Genomic DNA, 15,011 nt, shown 5'->3' with positions numbered 1-15,011 from the left:
GTACGGAATGTGCATTGGGCGAGTATGGATATTCTGGAAGAGCGAGGTGTGGGAAAGTGGATAACCAGAGCTTTTTTTTTTTTTTTTTTTGGTTATCTGAGGAAATTCTAGTGCTATGACAAGTTTCGCAAGATGGAGTTCGAAAAATTTTCTCCCGAATCCGATAGCGCCTGGCATCCTCATCCTACCTCTGCGATAGGCTCTAGGAATCCCGATTCTTCCTCTCCTGACAGCGCCTCATGTCCCGATCGCACCTCTGCGGCTGATGGTCTGTTCCTGATGTCACCGTTGCGACTTCTTTGAAGACCAAACTCCGCGTGTGGCATTCTGTTTCAACCGTCATACTTGATGGATTAGAGCACTTGTGAAGTTGCAAGGCGCAAGCTTTACGATAGCGTGGCTTGAACACAGACAGTCAAGATGTCAGGGGAAATTGACCATTACACTACCAAAAGGTGTATTATATGGCTGTGGACGTGGTTTGGCACAAGACAATTCCAGCATTTTCAGAGCTGGGCAGTGACAGGCTGGACCTACTAATGCCGCTGGGATATGTAGAATAGTTTAGATTGAATGGAAGAACCTGCAATGACATGTGCTTAAAACCACAGGCAAAGCAACCATGATTTATACGCAATAGTATTATAATAATCTCAGTCTTGTTCACTTGCTGAGGCGCTTCGCTCGAGGACGGTGAGTTACCTTCAATTCCCCAAGCGCCCTTTCAAACCTGTCCATGCCATTGCGCAGCATTTCAGCATCCACCGCATAGTTCAGCCGGAAAGCACCTCGATCGTTGGTATGAAACGCCTCGACCATTGTTAGCCCCGGGTTAATCGATTGAAACCAATGCCTTTGACTGGAACTCACATCGCTAGGCATTAGCAGCACACCTCTGGAGAGGAGATACCTGGCCAGTTGGGCTTCCCGACTTGCAGAGGAATTCTGACAAAAGAATCGCAAGTAACGCTGAAGGTCGATCCATATACCAAATGAAGCATGCGGTTCCACAAAGGGAATCTCCAGCTCCGTTAGCCGCTGCATCACGCATGCCCTGGCTAGGGATAACCGTTTCCGAAGGGCGGGTATGTGGACAGAGTCCGTATACTCATGATCCGAGAAGATGGAAAGAAGCAGCTCCTCCGCGAGCGAGGATGCGCGGGTAAACCGGCTGTGAACGTGCAGGTCAGCAGAGATCCACCGCAGGACAAGGACATAGACATGTTGGACTTACGCGGTCTGCTCCAAGGTGCGAAGAAGCTCATGGTTCCTGGTGATCAAGCATCCCAACCGAGCGCCACAAAGGCCCCAGTCCTAGCCGTGGATTAATAAGAGTACCTCTGTTGCAGCCCTCGCCGTGAACTCTGGGTGAGTATTACGCACCTTCCCAGGCCCGTACAGGACGTGGACATTTGTCGCCGCGGTACCACTGACAGTCAGCGTGCTGTGGAATCGACCTTCGGACGCAGACAAGGCATAGATCTCATCCACCACCAGATGTAGTCCTCGGGTTTCACAAAAGGCCATGATTGCCCTCAGCACGGATGGCTCGTAGCATCTACCCAGGGGGTTGTGAGGATTGCACAGAAAGATCGCTCGGACGGTGAGACCCTGTGCGAGAGCCCCGTTGATGGCGTCCTCAAATGCAGCCAGCAGTTCCGGGATGGAGGCGGATGCAAACTGGTCCTTCAAGTGTTCCGTGTCCGCGAAGACACAGCGTATCGAACTGCGCATCTCAATCGCATGCGAAAGAAGCTCGAAGCCAGGGGTTGGCATGAGGATTGCTTCGTGTTCATCGAAAAGGGCAAACATCATGGCATCGATGAGTGCTGAGAGGCCGTTGGCGCAGAAAACGTCGGCGGGCGATACCTTCTGGCGCGGCGCAAAGTGTCTATTGAAAAAGTCCGCAAAGCATTGGCACAGCGCAACGGAACCGCGGAGTCGGTTGGGAGAGATGGCTGAAATTCACAACCCCCCGGACGGGTTAGAGAGTCCACACAGTCTGGGAGTGAAGTGTGAGTTACCTTTCTGGGGGCTGAGTTGATGGTTCTGCCTGACGAAGTCTTCCATCAGATCCGTCGTGATGGTATTCAAGCTGGATCCCAGATTGATAATGCCGTCTGGGTTCCGCGTCTTGTCATATCCATCGGTAACCCACGAGGCAAGCAGATCTTGCTGTATTGATGGACTCTGGATGGCCAGGGCGCGTTTAGACAGCGGCACGTTGTGTAACCCCATGGCGCTGCTGGGTTCTGAGCGAAGTATATCGACAATCAGTGCTTCATAGCATGGTTAGAAGATTTATAGGACTGATACTTCCTACCTGCACAGGTTACCGGCTCTCCTGCTGCATCTCATCCCTTGCAAGCCCCTGGGGGTATTGCCATGGAGGCAAAAAAGGCCTGCACGCAGCCCCTTACATAAGATTACCGTAGACCCTGTACGGGGTGTTTATTGCTTGCCTACCCATCCTCGGAGAGGGTGGCCCTTCACGACTCCTGTGAGGGTTGAGCTGAGCTGCGCTGCACTGCAGGCCCTGCGGATCGACCTATAAAGAAAAAGGGGACGACCTCTCTCACCCACGAACAACAGCCTTCTGCCACCGTCAAACTGTCAATTTCTTACTAGTCCTCCTGAAATATGTCCTCCAATGGTGTCTCTACCGGCAATGACCGTTTCAATAGCGATGCCACCAACTGGGACTCGAATCCAATCGTGCAGGAGGCGACCCGACTGGCTTTCCAGACTTTGAAGCCCATCATTCAACAGCTCTCGGCGTCCTCTGACAGTGGCCTCGATGTCCTCGAAGTCGGCTGTGGTACCGGGTTGCTCACCCTCCAGCTTGCCCCGCTGGTAAAGGATCTCGTTGCCGTCGATCCAGCCCCTGGTATGATCGAGATGCTTCAAGCAAAGCTTGAGTCTCGTTCCGCCGAAGGGCCACAGAACATTCTCCCTCTGTGTCTATCTTTCACGGACGCCGAAGATCCAATGCTCCCCCCAGCGGTCGCGGACCATCCATCGGGCACCCGGCGCAAATTCGACCTCATTGTCTCCCACCTTGTTCTGCATCATGTCCCGGACATTGCTCCCTTCTTAAGGGCTCTACTGAGCTGCCTGAAGCCGGGGGGCCGTGTGGCATTGACGGATTTCGAGGACTTTGGACCGGACGCCATGTACTTCCACCCGCCGTCCAAGTTGGAGGGCGTCGAGCGCCACGGCATTAAACGGGAGTGGATGGCAGACCTTATGAGATCAACGGGCTTTACGGACGTGAAGGTATGGGTGGGTTGGACAATGGACGTGACCATCCAAGGCTGGGAGGGTGCCCCGGCCACGCTGCCATTTCCTTTCTTAGTGTGCGAGGGAACCCGGCCGTGAGGGAGCCGTGAGGGACAAAGGGGCAAAGAATGGACGTCTCTAGGAATATTAGGTATTTAGGTTGTATGTAGCGGATTGTTCAAAGCCGCAACTCGTCAATTTGAAGATAATTATCCAAGAAACTCTCAAGCAATTGTTACATCGGCCCTTCATGCGGCGGCGAACTTGTTCAAGGCGCCACCAAACAGATCCAGAAGTCCTTCAGCTTCCCGACTTTCGATAGCAGCTCGGGAGACACAGAGTTCAACTTTGATCCCAGATGAGGTAACAGTGGTAATCAAGTACAGACGGCCCAGGATGGTGGCCGCGTTCCAGTCCAGGGCCCGACATCGAACTCCATCGCAAGCCAGGATATCAGTTGCCTGCTCCTCGCCCTGATGGAGCACCACGGTCTGAAGGGATGCAGTGCTCGGCCACTCGGTGCAGTGGGAGACAATATCCCTCCATCCGATGGTTTCGAAGGGAATGGACTGGGCGTGTTGCTCCTGGACAGCCTGCAGCACCTCTCCCACACGCCATGTAGGTGAATAGGTGACCCGGACCGGCGTGACGTTGGTGCAAGGGCCGACGACGTCTTCAATGCCCGGCACGTTCATTGTACGACAGCTCCTCAGCTGCCCAAACAGGATATCATCACGACCGCTTTTTTGATGCAGCACATACGACCACGCCGCCTTGATCATTGTCGCCAAGGTGATCCCCGAGGGCGGACAGACGTGTGAGACGGTACGTGAATAGCTGATGCTGGGAGGACGATCGCGGCAGTAGTCCTTACCTAGGTGAGTAGCGCCTGGGCAGAGTCCGTCCAGGTAGAGCGGGCTGGAGCCGAGCAGCAAATTTCTCCAGAAGCTGAATGCTGCAGGCGTGCGGAGCTTTGCACAGATTCCCAGGTACTCCCGATAGTCAAGCGGCACCTGGGCTGGCTCGCCATCGTAGAGGTGCATCAGTTGCGAGATCATTGTCTTCAGGCCGTGGGCGTCGCATTGTGCTTCACACACGCGCACGATCAGTACGTGGCTGTCGCGGCTTGCTTCGACAACGGTAAACGCCGTGACAGGCTGCGGTCCGAAGGGGGATTGTCTCTCGTCTTTCCCACAGATGGTGATCGCAAACGCTCCCAGATCGACACCACGCGGGGCCTGAACGACGCTGTAGGGAGCTTGTAACTGGCGCAGAGTCACCTGCATGATCTCTTTCTCGTATGGAATGAATAGAGACCGGAGAAGAGCATGAGACGCCACCAGCGCCTGACACGCAGACTTCAGCCGTTCCAAATCCAGCGGGCCAGACAAGGTAAACAGAAAATGTTCGACGGCGTCCTTGTTACCAACCGCCGCAACGATGTCATGGGTTAAGGAGACACTCTCCACATGCGCCCCGATCGCGAAGTTGGGATAGTCGATGAAGAATTTCTGAACGACAGAGCTTGTCCGCTCGTCCACTGCCGCGGACAGCTGGGAGGTTGCACACGAAGGGCTCTCCTGGCACCTTTCGGCCAGGTTTGCAAGCGTGAGGTTTGTGAAGACATCTTCTGCGCGTAGATTCAATCCTTCCACCCGCGCGGCCTGCACTAGGTGTCGGACTGTCAAGGAGTCGCCCCCAAGTTCCAAGAAGGTGTCCTGCATGCCGACCTGTTTGGGTGGACACCGCAAAACAGCTGCACATAGGCGCTGCAGCGTCTCTTCCTGAGGATTACGCGGCGGAAGGTGAGGCTTCCGGCAACTTCCATAAGCCATGATCTCATTTCGGGCCAGCCGAGACGCAAGATCGCGAAGAATGCGCCGAGAGAGTTTCCCCGTGGGTGTCTGCGGGGTGTGGGAGACCGGTATGACTGCAACAGGCACCATGTAGGACGGCAGGATCTCACCGAGTCGCGCCAACGCTGCTTTAGTATCCATCCGGAACTTGTCATTAGGCGGAAGAACGGTAGGTACAGTGGTCTTGTCCTTGGGAACGGCATCTATGTTGGATGTCGGACGCGACGCGGTGAAGAGGACCAACATCGGATCTAGGTCCCCTGGGCTATCTGCCGGCCTGACAACCTCGGCCACTGGCGCCCCATCATAAGAAGAGAGATGCTGGTTGGCGTGATATTCGATCTCCCCCAGTTCCACACGTTGACCGCGGATTTTGACCTGGGCGCCCTTTCGACCCCGGTACTGGAAACAACCTCGCCGCAAATCGTAGCAGACAAGATCCCCGGTTTTGAGAAAGCGACCACCAGCAATGGGGGTCAGCTGGTGCTTCTGCAACCAGTCTGGGTTGTGTATAAAGGTGGCATTCGTCTGCTCGGGGTTGTTGAGATATCCCGGCCCAACGCAGGGGCCCTCCAGCAACAGCTCGCCTTCGGCCCCAAGCGGTACCAGCCGGTGGTGGTCATCCGGGTCAACAATCCATCCCCGGGAGGCAAAGGTGCGTCCGATGTTGCGATGGTCCGATGCCAGATCCTCGTGGCTTGCAACCGATGCACCTAAAGCGTTCTCCGACTGTCCATAGTATACGCGCAGATCCAGACGGCCATGCCACCTGTCCACGTCGGCTTTGGACACAGCCTCACCAGCCAGAAACAGTGTCCGGACCTCCGGGATGGCTTCAGGGTGCAGCAATCGCGCCACGCCCGGTGTGAACTCGGCCCAATTGGAGCGCAGAGCTCGAATGGCCGCGCCAATGTCGTTCCGAAGAGCTTCCTCAGACGGAACACATACGCATCCGCCCAGACACAACGGAGCTAGCTGCTCGAGTGTGCTGAGGGCAAAACTGTATGAAGCACTCTGAAAGATACGCGACCCTTCGTTCACGTTCATGGCCCGGCCCCAGCCATCTATGCCACTGCAGAAGGATGCGTGGCTGATGGTGTAAATTTTGGGCTCACCGGTTGAGCCTGAAGTAAACCCGGAGTACAGGATGCGGTCATATGGAGGGGCGCCTTTTGGTTCTTCGCGAGCAGGGTTCGGTGTACAGGGCTGGTCTGTTCTCACCGAAAGAAGTATTTTCGGGACGCCCAGAGCCTCGACGGCGGTTTCATACTGGGGCAGAGATAACACGGCCTGAACGCCCAGTCGATTACAGATTGCTTGCAACCGGCTGATAGGTTGAGAAGGATGCAGAAGAATGATCCCCCGTCCGGCCTTCAGCGCTCCCAGCATAGCGACCGTCGTCCACATTGACTTTTCAAAGTACAGACCAATGACCCCTTCATCTCCCGGCAGCGCTGCTTCCAGGATCCGCGATGCAACGGCTGCTGCATGCGCATTGAGCTCACAATATGTGAGCTCACCATCCCAGGCGCAGATTGCGGGCGCGTGCGGATGTTTGTCCACCCTTCTCTCGAACAAATGGTGTGCATAGTCATCCTTCCTCTCGTATGTTGCACCTTGACTCCATTCTGCAACCTGGCCCAAACCCTCAGGATTGATTTCTTGAAGGTCATGGATGGAAACATTTCCTCGTCTGCACTGAGAAGCAACGCGGAGTGCTTGGACAAATTGTGACACCATCATGTACACATACAATGGAGATGTGATATGGTCATCAAAAGAGGCCCTTAATGTGGCGTGCTGAGCGTCGCTCGTACAAATTACGACCAGACGCGCGCCATAGGCGTCTCGGTATGATCCATCATCATCCATACTAGGGCTCATTCCGTTTCGAATCACCAACAGAGTATGGGAGTGTATCTCGCCCGCGGAGCCATCACTAAGCTCCTGGCACGTAGTACTGTCTTTCCCATGTTGAATTGTGGCATCGGAATAGCTGGCTGCCGTCAAAGCCGCATCTAGATGCTGGTCTGGCACCACCCGGTAACAAAACAGGTGCAATTTTCCAGGAACTGATGGCTGCTCGGAAACATATCTAAACCGGACGTCGGTTGCGTTGGCGTACTTGGCTATGACAACAGCCCAGCAAACTTGCAAGAGCGCAGTCGATGGGGCTTGCCCAAGTTCGACTTGCCATGTGAAAGGACTCTTCAGCGAACGCGCGGGTTTGTCGCCACTTAAGGACGGGGACCCGTCCAGGGGCTTGAGGTTGTCCATTGTCAGATTGTTGCACAAAAGGGGTTGCTTTTCTGAGATTCATTGGAGCATTCACGCCAATTCCCTTCTAAGGCTATATGTACAGACCCCTCCGTCGCTTGCCAGCACATGAATACGCTGATACGGCCGATCAAGGCTCTCTAGTGGTAGCACGTACGTCCTGGACGTCACCGCCTCTCGCGTAACGTGCACCTAGGTGTAGACTGTGCTTGACTGTGCACGCAAGGGAGGCATTTCAGATCATGTATACAGACCGCTGACCAGGCTGATTTAGCCTGGGCCATTCCCAGTCCTCCTTCGCTGCAGGAGGCTGATACGAGTTCATGGGACCGCGGTGCAGGCTGTATCCTTTGCGTCACTGGCGCGCTCTCCTCTGAAGAATGTCCCCACCAACGCTGTCTGCAGGCCTTATCATGTTATGCATGAGAGTCCCCCATTCAGTGGTGAGAGCATTATCTGGGCCGTGAGACACGATCTGGAATGTGCAGGACAGGATGCGCGCTCTCTCTGCAAGGAGCCCCCTTGCCTCTTCTGCAGGTATGCAAGGCCACGCATTCGCAGTGGTGGAATTCCCTGCTTCGATTAAGGTTGTACCCAACAGCACTCAACAGCGTAAATTGGATCACCTGTGTCAGACCGACTGCTGCGGCAACGAGCACCCATGCCTGTAAGTGGTCTAGTTGGAGAGCCGTTGGTAAAAATCGACAGACAGAGACAGGGCTCGCACCGAGAGATTTGCTCGACTCCAACGCAAGAATAGAACACAGTGACTCATGGCCGAACCTCTCAGACCGTTTCGTGTTATCATCATCGGTGCTGGAGTCTCCGGACTGGCTCTAGCACTCATGCTGGAGCGCGCCGGAATTGACTTTGTGGTGCTAGAGCGCGCAAGCGAAGATTCAATCCTTCGGGGAGCGAGCATCGGTCTACAGGCGAACGCCCTACGTATCCTGGACCAGCTCGAGATCTATGATGAAATTCTTGCAAACAATTCGCCTGTCCAGACTGTCTACCAGCGCCGCGCGGATGGGGCGGTCATCCGACAGACCAACTTCACCCGAGAACTCGAGAGACGGCATGGGTATCCCCTCATTGTACTTGAGCGCGGACATCTTCTGCGCATACTCTACGCGAGGCTGAAAAACAAGTCCAAGGTTCATTACCTGCACAGGGTGGTTGACCTTCAATCCCATCGGGATCGTGCCTCCGCCATCACCGAGACAGGGAGGATATTTAATGGCGATCTCGTTGCTGGGGCAGACGGGGTTCGTAGCTTTACACGCCAGAAAATCTGGCAGAGCCTAGCGGAAAAGAACCCTCATATCGCACTCAATGAGTCTAAGCGTACGAGCAAACCCTGTGCTTGGTGACTTGGAGGAATTACTGACCATGTATCCTACCCAGGGATGACGTGCGAGTACGCATGTGTCTTTGGGATCTCTACGTTCCAGAGTGACGACCCGGAGCTCGCTCTCGGTTCCTCTCACATGGTCTACAGTGAATGTGCATCCGTCACCTGCATTGTTGGGAATAGGAACAGGAAATTCTGGCTGCTATATATCAACTTGGGCAAGAAGCACACATCCCCTGACATACCACGATACAGCGACGCGGACGTTGAGGGGGCTCTTCTCCGACATGCTGACATTCACATAACAAAGACCACCCGGATGAGGGATCTCGCCAATAATGCTGTGAAACGGTCCATGTTGGCGCTGGAAGAGGCAGCGTTTGAGTGTTGGTATGACGAGCGGTTCTCTATCATTGGAGATGCTGCCCACAAAGTCACCCCACATGCGGGTTTGGGGGGAAACACGGCGATCGAGAGTGCCGCTGCACTAGTCAATCTTATATGCGACGGTTTGCGCGAAAAAGGTCCGTTGGCGATGTCCTGTGAAGACGTTGGGGCGATCCTGGAGAAGTATCAAAACACGCGTAACAAGCGAGTGGCCAAAGTCCATACGATATCATTCGCCTCCGCTCGCCTCCAGGGATTGGAGTCATATCTTTGGAGAGCTTTGGCAGTCATATTCGTTCCGCTCATGGGCGAAGAATTTGAAGTCAGTGGTTGCTCTGACCTCCTACTTGGAGGCGCACCTCTAAGATTCATCCCCTACAAGGGCCGGAATGGAATCATTCCGTGGGACGGCTGGTCGTCACAGTCTATGGCAGACAAACGCACCAAGCAATTACCTGCCCTTCGCGGCCTTGAGGTCTCCTCCGTGGCATTGATTTCGCTCGCCGTGATGGCGCTCGCAGCAGAACACCTTGGGCTGTTGCCCTGGACGATGAGCCGACTCAATGTCCCGTCCGGCTATGGTGTTGGTGGCCGTCACAACAAGCTTGAGACAATTCTTCAGTTCCTGAACATGTTACCCTGGGGGACAATAGGGATGGTCGAGCTTCTCCGGTTCAAAAACAGGCTGTTGCTGCCTCTGATGTGAGTTCTGCCATCCTATTCGAACCTCTCTGTCTTCTACCATACAGATTGAGGCAACACAAGTCACTGACGCAGGCGAATCTCGTTCCTAGCACACCCATCGCTTATTTTGCGTGCTACTCAGGTACAAAGGGTCTCTGTATCTGCGGTCTTTGCATGCTTATTACTCTAGGTTTCTTCAATCAGCACGGTTCCTGTGCGTACAGTCACACCCTCACCATGGCGAATGCTCGACTTGTCGTCTGCAGCCTCTTATCAAGCATAGCTCTGCTTACCTTGCGCGGCATTACATGGTCCCAGGGTAGGCTACTAGGCGGTGCAGATGTGGTATTAGCATGTCTACTCTTGACGCCAGCCTGTTTGTTTTTGATAAACACGGTGCGGGTCGACCCCTGGATGTATGGACACGAGGACCTGGCATTGGTACGACAGGCATACCTGATCAATTCTGCCGTGTCGACTGTTTCCTATTTTGTATACTTTGCTGGGACATGGGCTGGCTTTGTGCCCATAGTTCACGGGCATCTTCTCTTGGTGGCGTTGGGAATGATTGTCGTCTATCTGAACTGTCTATGGAGTACTGCCCAACGCGCCTGGACCTGGCAGTTTGCAGTGAAATTGGGTCTAGTAACTATGGGGCTAGCAGCTGTCTTAGGGCCTGGTAGTGCCGCCTCCCTTCTGTGGTTTTGGCGGGAAGATAAACTGCGATGCCGTGGTTAAGGGGATCGTTCTTTATGTGCTCGCTGTCCCACCCGTTGTATACAAGGGAGAAAAGATCCACTCGAGGTAATTCTACATGGCCAGATTCGACGAGAGGAAACCAGGAAATGAACTGTTGAGCCTGTCGGCTTGTTCAGGGAGGACGTGGGTCTACGAGTTTATACGGAACAATTGTTTTTATACCTTGCTTGATGCTTGCTTCCGCATTAAGTCCACGAGTAGTTTACCACATTATGCTATCTCTTCCAGCACGACTTGGCTTGCAGAAGTAATCGGTAGGCCCACCGCGATCCGATCAGCAGCGATGCCAAGGGGCCCTGCATGGAAGCACCTGGTAACCAACAGCAAGGCAGTGAAGTGTCCTCCACGTACCAAGCTGGGATGCAAGGAGATATATCAGTGAAGAACTTAAAGTGCGTCACATACTGGCCGCGGTATGCAAGGTCGACCTCAAGCGAGGACCAGCAAGGAGCAGCAGCATCTATTGCATAGCGATAACCACTTCTACTACTATGCACATTCCAACCAATGGCCGATCCCTCCAAGTGGCCTCAACAATTCAAATTATTCTCACCGTGGCTCGCTATCTGACGGTGTAGCAGAGGCAGACTACATATTTCCAACCAGCTGCATGATTTGAGAGCCCGTCCGTCATCAGCGAGTCGGGAATTGTTGCTTTCGCACCTACTCCCATTTATTTTACCAGTATGGCGCGGCTTCTCCGTGAATACACTTTGCCTGGCGTGGAAGATCCGCTTAGGACCACTGCTGCCCTGCTAGACGATTATAAGCGTGGAAGTTATTATGCCTACGAGTACGGAGACACCTGGTATATTGGGCTGAGCAGCCACGCGTCCCTCGTTGTTGACCCAGCGGGAGAGACAGCAACAATCATCGACAAGGATGGGACAAAACTGTCAACTCCGGTTACGGAGCCGCTCGGCCAGATTGCGACGCGCTTCGTTTCGGAGCATGGAGGTCATGGAAAGGTCTTCGGGCAAGTTGGCTTCAACTACGGAGCCCGCACGAAAGGCCGGACGTACGAACCGGGCCAGTGGCCCCTTTTAAGCCTAATGATCCCTCGAACCCAAGTTGCCCTGCGGAAGGATACGATCACCGTGACTGGATACTACGAGGAGGAGGCGAAAGAGGTCTGCTCGTTCCTCCAACATGGCTCGACGCACCACGAGGTCACCACCGAATCTCGAATCAGGCATCCCCCGCTCGACCTGCAAGCCAATTCCGCAGACTATAAGACAAGGGTGGCCAAGGCCATCTCGGATATCGACAGAGGGGCATATTCTAAAGCCGTCTGTTCTCGAGTTGTCCCTGTTCCGACCCGAGTGAATATGGCCGCCACCCTCCTTCACGGCCGTCGGTCCAATACCCCGGCTCGTACGTTTTCCCTCAGCCACGGCGGCATCCAGGCAACCGGGTTCTCCCCGGAGGTCCTCCTCTCTGTGCGGAATGGGCGTGCATTCACGGAAGTGGTGGCGGGCACCCGATCGGTGGACCCTGCAAATCTGGAGAACAGTCGAACTAAGCTGTTATACGACACTAAGGAGGTCTTGGAGCATGTCACCGTCGTCAAGGGATTCAGCAAGCAGCTTGCCCAGAGCTGTGTCCCCGGCAGCGTGTCGATCCGCGACTTCATGACCGTCATCGACCGAGGAAACGTCCACCATCTGTTCTCGCACGTGTCCGGCCATCTTCCGACAAGCCGGAGCGTCTGGGACACCCTGGGCGATATGTTGGGGTCTGTGGCATCTCCGCCGCCGCCTGGTCAGGCATTCGATGATATGATGCAGGCGCTCGAGCCGAGGCCCCGAGAGCTTTACTTTGGCGCGGTGGTGATGCTTGACCCGGACGCAGACTTTTTTGAGGCCGCACTGGTTCTTCGCACAGTGTTCCAGGACACAAGCCGTCAATGGCTACAGGCTGGGGCAGCAGTGACTCGGCATTCGAATCCGGAACGCGAGTTTGCGGAAACGTGCGAGAAGCTCATGAGCATGGCGCCTTATGTGATTGTAGATACCACTAAGTTCGATGGATAAGACGGGTCGTCGTACGAGGTTGTCATCTTTGTCATCTCTAGGGAGACTTCGTGGCAGATATTTTGCCTTTTACTGGGTTGATATTACACGGAATGTTGATATTACTTTTTGCTTTTGCAGCGTTAGCTATATTCTAGGCGGGGCAACTGTTGCAGACTGGAGGTAAACACGAATCCACGTCTATCAACGACTCTTCTACTTGTAAACAGTTTGGTAGTTGTTGTACTAGGATGACTCCCAAGCCTTCTACCATCATGCCGGCACAGTAAGGGGGTGTAAGGGATACTAGCAGGCCAGCTTCGATCTCCGATCGTGATGATCGTTCGATGTTCAGGCATATGCAACTATCTAGTATGCAAGGGGTTTTGCGTGAATGCCGTGGACGCTCGTCATTCTCTTGGTCTATCCCGGGGCCTGGGAGAGCCTCGAAATCGACACTTCACTCCACCAAAGTTGTGTCTATACGAGCCATAACCCATCATGTCTTTACACTCTAGCATGGCATCTTTCTCCCTGCTGGGGTTGGCCTACCTTGTCCTCCGGTCGATCTACCGCCTGTACTTTCATCCCCTTCGTCACATCCCCGGCCCAAGGCTGGCGGCAATCAGCAGCCTGTACGAGTTCTACTACGACGTGGTCTGCCAGGGCCGGTATCTCTGGGAGATTGAGAGACTGCACGCTATTTATGGTACGACCGGCTGCCTTTCTGCCTTCGATTTGCTTTTCTGCCCCGAATCCTAGTAACCAAGCGCAGGGCCGATTGTGCGAATCAATCCTCGCGAGGTTCACATCATTGACCCTTCGTTCTACGATGAGATTTATGCCCCAAGCTCCCGGCGCCGGGACAAGGACGCCAAATGGGTGCCGACTTTTGGCCTCTCCCAGTCCATGTTGAGCACCGTCGGTCACCAACAACATCGCTTTCGCCGGTCTCTCCTGTCCAGTTTCTTCTCCAAGAAATCCGTGCTGCAGATTGGACCGCTGATCGATCAACAAAGAGAAAAGCTGTTCCAGCACCTTGTCAACTTTCATCGCACCCAGGAGGTGGTCCGGCTGGATTCGGCGTTTGTCGCACTGACATCGGACATCATCTCGGCATACTGCTACGGAGAGTCGGGCAACTTCTTGGACGACCCCAGCTTTCGCAGCGATATCCGTGCTTCGGTTGTTGACGCCGCTTCGATCTGCCACCTCGCTCGGTTCCTGCCGTTTCTCCAGCCCCTGATCCAGTCTGTGCCAGAAGGTATTCTGCGAGCATTGATGCCCGGAAAGACAGCCTTGCTTGATTTCGAACACTCACTCGCCTCCAAGGCTTCCAAGGCTCTGCACGAGGGCAAGCCATCTGCCGCAGCCGAGGAGACCATCTACGACCGGTTGACTGACAAAAGTGTGCCCCCGGAGGAGAGGAGCCTGTGCCGTATCCAGGACGAAAGCTCTCTGGTCCTTGCCGCCGGCACAGAAACCACTGCGCGCATCCTCACCATCGCGATATACTACCTCAGCCGGGATCAGTCGATGCTGGACAAGCTTCGCGCCGAACTCAAGCAGGCTCTCCCGACACCGACCTCCTTGACCACTTGGGTGCAGTTGGAGAAACTGCCGTATCTGGTCCGTTCCCCCGTCCATCTTCCAATTCTTGCATCCAGACTAAACGGTAGGTAGACCGCAGTGGTCCGCGAGTCCTTGCGCCTAGGGTTCGGTATTACCTGCCGGCTTCCCCGCGTAGCCCCTGAAGAAGTGTTGCGATACAAGGGCTATGAGATTCCGCCTGGTGTAAGTCTCCGTATTCTCTCATTTGATCCCGCCGTGAGTGTCTAACTGGGATATCCTCGGGCAGACGGCCATGAGCACATGCACCATGTTTGTCCATCGAAACCCGGAAATTTTCCCAGACCCGGATCGCTTTGATCCAGAGAGATGGATTGAAGGAGGCCAGCTCAACAACAAGCTCACCAAATACATTGTTTCATTTACGAGAGGCAGCCGCATCTGCCTGGGGATCAAGTGAGTTTCCTACATGGGGCGCCGTGGTGCACCGCGCTCACCTCTCGAACAGCTTGGCATACAGCGAACTATATCTGCTGATTGCCCACCTGGCTCGGCGATTTACCTTTGAAATATACGACACCAGTGAGGACGACGTTCGAGTAACCAGGGATTTGATGGTGGGGTATACGCGGCGAGGGGATCTCCAGGTCTATGCAAAGGTGGCGGAGGTTGTCCAGGAGTAGATAGTGATCAATTGATTTCGGAGACAGCAAGCACTAAAAGCACATGTCTATTAAATGCCGATATTGGCCGAGGGACTTCCTGATAATGCCTGGGGTTACCTAACGACAGTCAGAATTTGGAGCAGCAGTAGCTACGGATACACCATGCGTTCGA

At 54.4% G+C, this 15,011-nt stretch overlaps 6 protein-coding genes across 6 annotated transcripts; 4 read left to right on the top strand and 2 right to left on the bottom strand.

Annotated features, from left to right (window-relative positions):
* Positions 1-663: 663 nt before the first annotated feature.
* ATEG_02833 (uncharacterized protein) lies at positions 664-1,812 on the bottom strand (the record flags this gene model as incomplete). The annotated part of the gene is made up of 3 exons (XM_001212011.1): positions 664-1,171; positions 1,235-1,314; positions 1,384-1,812. The coding sequence occupies 3 exons, from the start codon at positions 1,810-1,812 to the stop codon at positions 664-666; spliced, it is 1,017 nt and encodes a 338-aa protein (XP_001212011.1).
* Positions 1,813-2,640: 828 nt separating this feature from the next.
* On the top strand, positions 2,641-3,109 carry ATEG_02832 (uncharacterized protein; the record flags this gene model as incomplete). Its single annotated transcript, XM_001212010.1, has 2 exons — positions 2,641-2,887; positions 3,099-3,109. The coding sequence occupies 2 exons, from the start codon at positions 2,641-2,643 to the stop codon at positions 3,107-3,109; spliced, it is 258 nt and encodes an 85-aa protein (XP_001212010.1).
* A 418-nt stretch (positions 3,110-3,527) lies between these two features.
* On the bottom strand, positions 3,528-7,412 carry ATEG_02831 (uncharacterized protein; the record flags this gene model as incomplete). The annotated part of the gene is made up of 1 exon (XM_001212009.1): positions 3,528-7,412. The coding sequence occupies one exon, from the start codon at positions 7,410-7,412 to the stop codon at positions 3,528-3,530; it is 3,885 nt and encodes a 1,294-aa protein (XP_001212009.1).
* Positions 7,413-8,185: 773 nt separating this feature from the next.
* ATEG_02830 (FAD-dependent oxidoreductase) lies at positions 8,186-10,572 on the top strand (the record flags this gene model as incomplete). The annotated part of the gene is made up of 3 exons (XM_001212008.1): positions 8,186-8,756; positions 8,817-9,852; positions 9,945-10,572. The coding sequence occupies 3 exons, from the start codon at positions 8,186-8,188 to the stop codon at positions 10,570-10,572; spliced, it is 2,235 nt and encodes a 744-aa protein (XP_001212008.1).
* Positions 10,573-11,279: 707 nt separating this feature from the next.
* Positions 11,280-12,626, top strand: ATEG_02829 (uncharacterized protein; the record flags this gene model as incomplete). The annotated part of the gene is made up of 1 exon (XM_001212007.1): positions 11,280-12,626. One exon carries the CDS (start codon positions 11,280-11,282, stop codon positions 12,624-12,626), a length of 1,347 nt encoding a protein of 448 aa, XP_001212007.1.
* Positions 12,627-13,514: 888 nt separating this feature from the next.
* On the top strand, positions 13,515-14,857 carry ATEG_02828 (cytochrome P450; the record flags this gene model as incomplete). The annotated part of the gene is made up of 4 exons (XM_001212006.1): positions 13,515-14,234; positions 14,289-14,399; positions 14,464-14,630; positions 14,683-14,857. 4 exons carry the CDS (start codon positions 13,515-13,517, stop codon positions 14,855-14,857), a joined length of 1,173 nt encoding a protein of 390 aa, XP_001212006.1.
* Positions 14,858-15,011: the final 154 nt, after the last annotated feature.

The sequence above is a fragment of the Aspergillus terreus genome, genomic scaffold (assembly GCF_000149615.1).
Source record: "Aspergillus terreus NIH2624 scaffold_4 genomic scaffold, whole genome shotgun sequence".
Taxonomy (NCBI): Eukaryota; Fungi; Ascomycota; class Eurotiomycetes; order Eurotiales; family Aspergillaceae; genus Aspergillus; species Aspergillus terreus.
This window is presented reverse-complemented; position numbering and strand designations above follow the sequence as displayed.